The 9,920-nt window shown below is 40.1% G+C and overlaps 1 protein-coding gene across 1 annotated transcript; it reads left to right on the forward strand.

Moving 5' to 3' along the window:
- The first annotated feature begins 309 nt into the window (after nucleotides 1-309).
- Nucleotides 310-9,572, forward strand: LOC140476736 (cathelicidin-1-like). The gene is made up of 4 exons (XM_072569551.1): nucleotides 310-589; nucleotides 1,525-1,635; nucleotides 5,833-5,928; nucleotides 9,324-9,572. The coding sequence occupies exons 1-4, from the start codon at nucleotides 398-400 to the stop codon at nucleotides 9,378-9,380; spliced, it is 456 nt and encodes a 151-aa protein (XP_072425652.1). The 5' UTR covers nucleotides 310-397; the 3' UTR covers nucleotides 9,381-9,572.
- Nucleotides 9,573-9,920: the final 348 nt, after the last annotated feature.

Genomic DNA, 9,920 nt, shown 5'->3' on the forward strand with positions numbered 1-9,920 from the left:
TTGCACTGTTAGCTCAATAACAGTTCTGTTTTTCAACAGCTGCAGGGTCATTTTTACTGATAACAGTTTTTTTTCAACTGACGTCAAATGCTCAAACTAGCATGGTGGTATTTAAACCCAATAGTCTGTTGGACTATTGGTCCAGGCTCGAATCTTGAGGATCAATTGCATGTAAGAAAGGAAAACAACAGTAACTGATAAAAGTCAACAAATTGATAACATTTGAGCTCAGTCACAAAAGTTCAGGAAAACAAGTGTTGCAAACTGATACCCTTTCATCCAGGATGAAGACAGAAATGATCGGCTAACTGAAATATTAATAATTAACCAATGGTTTTAAGTTAAGCCACTGGGTTTTATTCCCTTATATTTGAGTTTGCTCATTTCTACAACCAGAATGCATCAAGGGAAGATGAAGAGTTTACAGAGAATTATTTTATTTGTTGGATTTTTTACAGTGACTGTCAATGTTGCTGTCCCAGCACTGACCAGTGAAGATGTGGCTTCAGCTGCTGTCACTAATTACAACAAACGCCATACACCAGCCAATGCCTTTAAGCTGTTTCGGATCCTGAAAGAAAAGGAACAGGTACAGTGTGCATCTTAAAATTATTATTATCTCAGATAATTCCAAGCAAGTAAAGCATAAGCATTTCCAGTGAGATAGATCTTGAATATAACACTCCAATGATTTTTCCAATCAAATCCACTTTGTAGAGAAAATACATCTAGATACATGTTCTTTAAGAAAAATTTTAAATTTGTTGTAATGTCAGTAGAAAGGCAGGCAAGTTATCCAATGTGAATTCTCATAGCAATCAGATAAATGACAAAGTATCGAGAATTCCCCTTCTTTTCAATTGCAGGATTTGCATGAAAAAGTAGGTAGGTTTTTGATCCAACATTATAGTCTTCTCAAAGGCAATTCGGCACACCCTGACCAACAGTACCCTCATCCCATGAATGATTCAATAATAGAATCTCCAATAGCATCAGCACCCTTCAACTGGGAATGGGACTTGAAGCTTTAGACTGAGAGGAACAGATTTATCAGAGAACCAGAGTGGGCATACGGGTGAGGTTAATAGCATTGAATTCACAATGGCTGAAATAACTCAAATGTCACATATCTAAGATTCCAGCTGAGCCTTAGTGTTTATAAGAAGGGTTGAACCATCATAAGAATACATCTTAAAATATATATTGGGAGACTGAAAATGTTATGCACTTACACACTCCATTATTTTTCTTTCTGTTGAAGGCAAGTGAAGTATTAGAAACAATAGAAGTGTTAGTTCAGTATTGTAATTTTACTCCATTCCCGTAGATGAAATTACACAAGGGACTGAGATTGTAAGATGGAAGTTTAGACTGTCTGGAACTTTGTTGAATTAATCTTCAGAAAGAAAGAAGTCTAATGGGTGGAATGACATTTCTTGTTCCCCATTTTCTATCGTTCTGTTCTGGTTTTACCTTGTTGCCCTAAATCTTTTGTCTTAATGACTTAATAATATTTCATATTAGAATCTGAATGAAGCAACTATCCACTTTATTCGTCTGCAAATGAGAGAGACAACATGCAGCACAGACACAGGAATAGTGGAACTAGATGATTGTCATTTCAAGGATAATGGTGTAAGTGAATTTACAACCTTTTCCCTCAAATATTTGTTCAACTGTCTGTCTTCAGTACTCCAGCCCTGAAAATGATAATGGCGACATGATGCATATTTGGACACCCAGTTTCAGTGAACATTCCCCACGTTTGAGTCAGCAGATGTGACAAGGGTCAGAAGTTGTTCTATTTTCTCCTCTCCTTCTAAACTCAAATCATTAAAGCCAACATGAGTATAAAAGACAATGGGCCATATTTTGAATCTTCATGCTCTGTGTGCTTCAGAACATAATCACGTACAGATAGAAGAAGGGCTCATGCCCGAAACGTCGATTCTCCTGCTCCTTGGATGCTGCCTGACCTGCTGCGCTTTTCCAGCAACACATTTTCAGCTCGTGACTGACACAATACTCAAGTACCACTCGTCAGGCACTAACAGGCTTTGCAATTGCCTAATGTATCAGAGCTTGTCTCTCGATAATAGATGAACAGCCTGACTTGTGACTTCAAAGGATAAAATCAACAATAAATCAGAAACATTATCTTCAATTTCCCCACTAAGTCATATACCATTCTGACTTGGACATAAGACAGAAGAAATAGGGACAGGAGCAGGTTATTCAGCACTTCACATCTGCTTCATCATTCAATAGTACCATGCTGATTCCTCATGTCCACCTTTCTGCCCTTTCCCTGTGGCCATAGATTCCCCAACTGATCAAGAATCTATATCTCAGCCTTAAAAATACACAAGGATACTGCCTTCACAGTTCTCCCTGGCCAGAGTTCCAAAGACTCTCAACCCTTAGTGACCCTTTATTCTGAGACTATGCCTTCTGGCCCTATACTTTCCATGAGCGAAAACATCCTCTCAGCATTTACCCTGTCAAGCCATAGAGTCATAGGTGATACAGATATACAGTACAGAAGTAGACCCTTCGGTCCAAATCATCCATGCTGACCGGATAACCTAAATTAATCTAGTCCCATTTGCCAGCACTTGGCCCATATCCCTCTAAACACTTCATATTCATATCCCCATCCAGCTGTCTTCAAAATGTTGTAAGTGTACCAGCCTCCACCACTTCCTCTGGCAGCTCATTCCATACATCTACCACCCTCTGGATGAAAAAGTTGCCCCTTAGGTCCCTTTTAAATCTTTTCCTCTCACCCTATACCTATGCCCTCTCGTTCTGGACTCCTCCACAGGGGAAACGTTCTTGTCTATTCACCCAATCCACCGTCCTTATGATTTTATAAACCTATATAAGGTCACCCCTCAGCTTCTTATGCTCCAGGGCAAACAGCCCCAGCCTATTCAACCTCTCCCTGTAGCTCAAATCCTCCAATTCTGGCAATATCCTTGTAAATCTTTTCTGAACCCTTTCAAGTTTCATAACATCCTGTCTATAGGAGGGAGACCAGAATTGCACACAATATTCCAAAAGTGGCCTAACCAATGTCCTGTACAGTGGCAACATGACTTCTCAACTCCTATACTCAATGCTCTGACCAATAAAGGAAAGCATACCAAATGCCTTTTTCATTATCCTACCTACCTGCAACTCCACTTTCAAGGCATTATGGACCTGCACTCCAATGTCTCTTTGTGCAACAACACTCCCTAGGACCTAAGTGTATTATTCCTGCCCTGATTTGCCATTCCAAAATGCGGCACCTCACCTTTATCTAAATTAAACTCCATCTGCCACTCTTTGGCCCATTGACCCATCTAATCAAGATCCTGTTGCATTCTGAGGTCACCTTCTTCGCTGTCTACTACAGCTCCAATTTTGGTTTCATCTGCAAACCTACTAACTATACCTCCAATGTTCATATCCACATCATTTATATAAATGACAAAAAACAGTAGATTGAGCACCAATCCTTGTGGCACACTGCTGGTCACAGGCCTCCAGCAACATTTACAAACACCTTCTCTCTTCTACTTTCGAGCCAGTTCTGTATCCAAATGGGTAGTTTTCCCTGTATTCCATGAGATCTAACCTTGCTAACCAGTCTACCATGAGGAACTTGTCAAATGCCTTACTGAAGTACATATTGATCATGTCCACCACTCTGCCCTCATCAATCTTCTTTGTTATTTCTTCAAAAAACTCAATCAAGTTTGTGAGACATGACTTCCCATGCACAAAGCCATGCTGATATCCCTAATCAGTCTTTGCCTTTCCAAATACATGTAAATCCTGTCCCTCAGGATCCCCTCCAACAACTTGCCCACCACCGACGTCAGGCTCACTGGTCTATACTTCCCTTGGCTTTACTACCTTTCTTACATAGTAGTACCATGTTAGTCAACCTCCAGTCTTCCGGCACTTCACCTGTGACAATCGATGATACAAATATCCCATTAAGAATACCATAAGTTTCAATGAGATCACTTCTCATTTTCTAAACTCCAGTGAGTAGAGCCCCAACCCGTTTAACCTTTGCTCATTGATGATACCTCTATACCAGGAATCATCCTAGTGAACCTTTTCTGAACCGCCTCCAATGAAATGATATATTTCCTTAAATAATGGAACCCATCATTGTACACCAGGTGTAGTATTGCCAGCACTATGTACAATTGCAGCAAGACTTCCCTATGTTTATATTCCATCTCCTTTGAAATAAGGACCAACATCCCATTAGCCTTCCTGATTCCCTGCTGCACCTTTGTGCTAACTTTGTGTTTCATGCACAAGTATCCCCAAATCTCTTTATGTTGCAACTTCCTGCAGTTTTTCTCCATTTAAATGATACACTGTTCTTTCCAAAATGAACAACTTTACATTTTCTCACATTGTACTCTATTTGACTCTTTTTGCCCACTTATTTAACCTTTCAATATTTCTCTGTCGGCTGTTTCTATCCCTCTCACAACCTCCTTTTCCACCTATTTCTGTGTTATCTGTTGTGCATTTCCTTCCTTCCTCAAGTCATTAATAAATATTGTAAACAGTTGCATTCCCAGCACTGATCCCTGTAGAACTCCACTCATCACAGGTCGCCAACCTGAAAAAGAACCCCTTATCCCCACACACTGTTTCTTGCCTACGAGCAAATTCTCTATCCATGCTAATATACTACTTCCAACACCATGGGGTCTTATCCTTTGACTTTACTTTTTGTGGAATACCTTATCAAATAGCTTCAGCAAGTCCAAATAAAAAAATATCTATTGGTCCCCCTCTATCCATTCTAGTTGAGTCTTCCTTGAAAAACTCCTCAAAAATGCAGGATTGTCCCTTTGTTATCATCTCATCCACTGGACTAAACATCCTCATCCTCCAGATCTGGTTTGTTATAAATGCTCTTTCTACTGTCAATGGAATTTATTTCAACAACTCACCACAATCTCTTTGTCAAACCATCCCAAACCTGTGACCTGGTCGACATGGACGAGTTGGACCGAAGGGTCTGTTTCTATGCTGTACATCTCTATGACTCTATGACTCTATACCAAGCATCCAGCAAGAAAAGGGTAGCAGATTTATGGGCACACCATTAGCTCAAAGTTCCTTCTAAATCACATATTATCCTGATTTATGCATATAATCACAGTGGATTCATCATCTTTTGATCAAAATTCAACCTAACAACACAATGTCAGTATTTTCATGACATGAAGCATTAGTTCTCGAGTAAGTATTACCTTAGAATCATAGAATCAAAGAATCCCTACAGTGTGAATGCAGGCTATTTGCCCATTGAGCCCACACCGACCCTCCAAAGAACAACCCATTGAGAAACAGCCCCCTACCCCATTCTTGCATTTCCCATGGCTAATCCACTTAGCCTGCACATCTCTGGATGCAGTGGGTAATTTAGCACGACTAATTCAACTAACCTGCATATCTTCCTTCTTAGGACAACTTGAAAGAATAATCAATGCCCACATTGTAAGAAAAAAGGAGCATATTTTGCAAAAGAGACCATTGACTAGTGATTAGGAGTGGGACCTTGCCTGATTTGTTTTCATCCACAATTCAGCTACACTGGATACCAATTGTACTGTCCCTGAAATCAAACTGGAATGTAAAATAGGAACTGAAATTTGGATTACTGTCTTGATATGACACTGGGAAGTGTGTTTACCTATGAAATCATTATTGTTCATTGGCTAAGTTGCAATGTGAAACTCACCAATATCTGTTAATATTAATTTCAGCTACCCAGATAATTATATTCAGTTAGCATATTTCGTTTTCCAGGTGATAATGAAATGTAACACACGAGTGATTGTTTCAAGACGTGCCCCCAGGCGACCTCGCGTACTTGCAATTAACTGCACAGTTGTTAGCCCTCAGGTAAGATTGAAAGTTGAATCAATGAAAAGAAAGATTTGCATTTACATAGCACCTTTTACAAACACAAAATTGCCTAAATTTGCCTCATTAACAGTTAAGTACCTTTGAAATGTTGCCACTGGTGTCATGAAGGCAAAGAATTTTTCAGTGGACTTCAAACTACAGGTTACAAGATCCTTTGAGCAACTTGAAATTTCTCAAATGAAACCTGAACAGTTGAAAATCAGTCAGCCAGCTATCAGCTGTCAGTCAATTAAAGACCACACCCATCATACTATTTTCACGCCCAAGGGGAGCTACTTGAAACATTAGCTTGCTCTCTCTCCACAGATGCAGTCTGACCTGTTGTGATCTCCAGCATTTGTTGTTATCATTAATGTTCTTATCTCTGAGTTAAAGACACTTTTTAAAAAAATCACTCATTGGACGTTGGTGATGTTATCTGGGCCAACATTTATTGCCAGTTCCTACTACCCTTTGGTTGAAGGTGGTGGTGAGCTGTCATCTTGAACCGCTGCAGTCTAAATGTTGTAAGTAGATCCATGATGCCATTAGGGAGGAAATTCCAGGATTTTGACTCAATGACACTGAAGGAATGGTGATACATTTCCAAGTCAGGATGTGGAGTGGCTTGGAGGGGATCTTACATTTGTTGGCATTCCCATGGGTTGGTTGAGAAGGTATTGTTGAAGGGGCCTTGATGATTTTGCAGTGCATCTGTGCATCACACTGCTGCTAAGTGTTGTTGGTGGACGGAGTGAATGTTTGTGAATGTGACGTCAATCAAATGGACTACTTTGTGATGGCTGGTGTCAAGCTTCTTGAGTGTTTTTTGGAGCTGCACTTATTCAGGTAAGTGCAGAGTATTCTGTTACACAACAGTGATTAGCACTATTTCCTTACAGTGTCAATGATGCGTGATCCATTTCAGCTTTGGGTACTGTCTATGTGGCATGTTCTCCCCCTGTGTTCATCGTTTCCATTTGGGCACTCCAGTTTCCTCCTACAGTTCAAAGATGTGTAGGTTAGATGGATTGGCCATGCTAAATTGCCCCATAGTGTCCATGAATTTGCAGGTTAGGTAGAATGGCCATGGTAAATGCAGGTTTAGTTGAGGAACTGGGTCTCAATGGAATGCTGTTTAGAGGGGCGGTGTGGACTCAATGGGCCGAAATGTCTCTTTCCACACTGTAGGGATTCTATAATTGTATGATGCTACAATAGAATGTTGTTTTTCTTTCTGATTTCTCACATCCTCAGTTTTGGTTTTATTTTAGTATTCTGTCATATGACTGACTTTGGGATAATTCTTCACTCCAGGGATTTAAGCACGAAATCTAAGGCAACACTCTAGTACAAAAAGCACACTCAAATTCGGCACTGAGGGAGAACTGTGCTGTTAGAAATGACAACTTTGAGAAAGACATTAAAATAATTAAAGCCATCTTCTAATTCCTGATGAAGGGCTTTTGCCTGAAACATCAATTTCGCTGCTCCTTGGATGCTGCCTGAACTGCTGTGCTCTTCCAGCACCACTAATCCAGAATCTGGTTTCCAGCATCTGCAGTCATTGTTTTTACCTCATCTTAAGATACAGCACATCTAAAGACAATATTTCAAAGAATAGCAGGGGAATGCAGCACCTCTCTACCCCTGTCCCAGATTTGTAGCTGCTTGTCTTTCAGTCAACCTCAGTAAAGTAAATTATCTGGTCATCTTGCATTGATTGTGAAATCCCAACATGGGCAAATTGGCTGCTTTGTTTCCTACTTAATAACAGTGACTCCACTTCAAAAGCTGTAAACTGTTAAAAGGACATCCTGTGGTGTGAAAGGCACAATGTGATGAAGGTTTATAATATATTATTCTTATTTCAGACCATGGATTCTAAAATGGAGATAAATATTGTCTTGGTTTTATTTCTATGAAGAGAGACTTGTTTTGAATAGAGTTCAAAGCTGTCTTTCTCAAGAAAATAGATGACTTAAAAGACTAGACAACTACCCACTGACATCATTGTTGAACTCTTTACTAATTTTTGTATTCAGAATCATAGAGTCCCTGCAGTGTGGAAGCAGGCCATTTGCCCATTGAGTCCACATCAACCCTCCGAGGAACATCTCACCAGACCCACCCCGCTACCATATCCCTGTAAACCTTCATTCATCATGGCTAACCCATCTAGCCTGCACATCACTGGACACTATGGACAATTTAGTACAGCCAATCCACCTAGCCTGCACATCTTTGGACTTGGGCAGAAACCCATGCAGGCATAGGGACAATGTGCAATCTCCACACAGGCAGTTGCCCCCCCCCCCCCGAGGGTGGAATCAAATCTGAGTCCCGCGCACTGAGAAGCAGCAATGCTAACCACTGAGCCACCATGGCACCCTACGTAAAGACAGCCTACTTAAAGAGACATCAGAGTCCAGAAGCAGATTCTTCACAGAAGAAGATCCATACTAGCAGACGTGCCTCAAACTAACTGAAAAGGGAGCTGAGTTTTTATCCTCAAAGCTCAGCAAGAACAATCAGTGAGTTGGCCTATGTCTATTTATCCCTGGAAGAGATGGAAACAATCACATCTAGTGAATGTGCAGAAGAGTCACCGAAAGGAAATGCTTGTAATCTTGTCAGTTGAATAAGAAATTAAAAATAAAGATAAAATATTCGACTGGAGTTGAGTGTAAAGGATATTGCTGTGAGGAGAGGGTGGATCTTTCTTTTTGCTATTCTTGATAAAATTTTTCCAAAGTGCCTTAAATTCACATATATAGAACATAGAACAGTACAGCGCAGGATCAGGCCCTTTGGTCCAACATTGCTGTATTGATACTATCCTAAACCAGTCCTATCTGCCTACATATGGTCCATATCCCTTAATTCTCTGCCTGTTCAAGTTCTATCTGCTTCTTAAACTTCACTAGTGTATCTGGTTTTACCATCTCCTCTAGCAGCAGTATGTTCCAGGCACCTTCTACACTCTGTGAAATAGACATTCCTTGCATATCTCCTATAAACATCCCCTCTCACCTTAAACCTATACCCTCTAGTATTTGACATTTTTACCCTGGGAAAGAGACTCAAACTCTCCATGCTTCTCATAATTTTATTTATTTCTATCAAGTTGCACCTCAGTCACTGAAGCTCTAGCAAAAACAATCCAAGTTTGTCCAACCTTTCCTTAGAGCTAAGACACTCCAATTCTGGAAACATTCACGTAACCCTCTTTTGAGCCGTCTCCAGAGCTTCCACATCCTTCCTGTAGCACAGCAACCAGAACTACGCACTATACTCCAAATGTGGCCTGACCAATGTCTTACACAGTTGCAGCATGACTTGCCAACTTTTATATGCAGTGCCCTGACTGATTTTGTTTTAATTTCCAACAGGAAAGGTTCTCTCCAGATGAATGGACAGTTTTGGCAAGGGTATCTTCCCAGACCTAATAAAAAAACTTCAAAACAAATCAACTTGCTGGGCCAATATCAGCTCTGGCATGGAATGGAGATGAAAGTTTGTCTGTTGAGCAGCAACCCTGAAGGAAACAGAGGCTCTCAGTTCAAACATTTTTGAACATTTACATTCCATTAAATAGATTTGTAACAGTAACCAATTCACAATAAAGATGTTAAATTGAACTGAATCGTATTGTTGTCAAATTTATTTAAAGCATTAGAATGATAGCCTGGAGTGAGCAAAAAGGTTGAATCTAAATTGGGCCAGATTATCTGGAAAGCCTGATTTTACTAGACTGGAGACATGAGGGATGTGTGTGGTTGTAATGTTGACACATACATGTACTCTGTTTACATGTCTTCACAGATGCTGTTTGACCTGCTGAATATTTCCACTATTTTTGTTTCTAACTCAGATTTCAATATTCACAATATTTGCTTCTGTGTGAAGGCTGTTTGTGGAATGATCTGAACAAAGAATGTTCCTTCCCTTCAATTCAATCTGCACACTTTCAAATGATAGTGTAATTC

Source organism: Chiloscyllium punctatum, chromosome 5, assembly GCF_047496795.1.
Source record: "Chiloscyllium punctatum isolate Juve2018m chromosome 5, sChiPun1.3, whole genome shotgun sequence".
Lineage (NCBI taxonomy): Eukaryota > Metazoa > Chordata > Chondrichthyes > Orectolobiformes > Hemiscylliidae > Chiloscyllium > Chiloscyllium punctatum.

Bases quoted from the DNA above. Each gene is read 5' to 3' on its own strand.
- LOC140476736 (XM_072569551.1), top strand. From the start codon at position 398: ATGCATCAAGGGAAGATGAAGAGTTTACAGAGAATTATTTTATTTGTT. The intron at 1,636-5,832 runs GTAAGTGAATTT...TTCGTTTTCCAG, and splicing joins GTCATTTCAAGGATAATGGT to GTGATAATGAAATGTAACAC. The intron at 5,929-9,323 runs GTAAGATTGAAA...AATTTCCAACAG, and splicing joins GCACAGTTGTTAGCCCTCAG to GAAAGGTTCTCTCCAGATGA.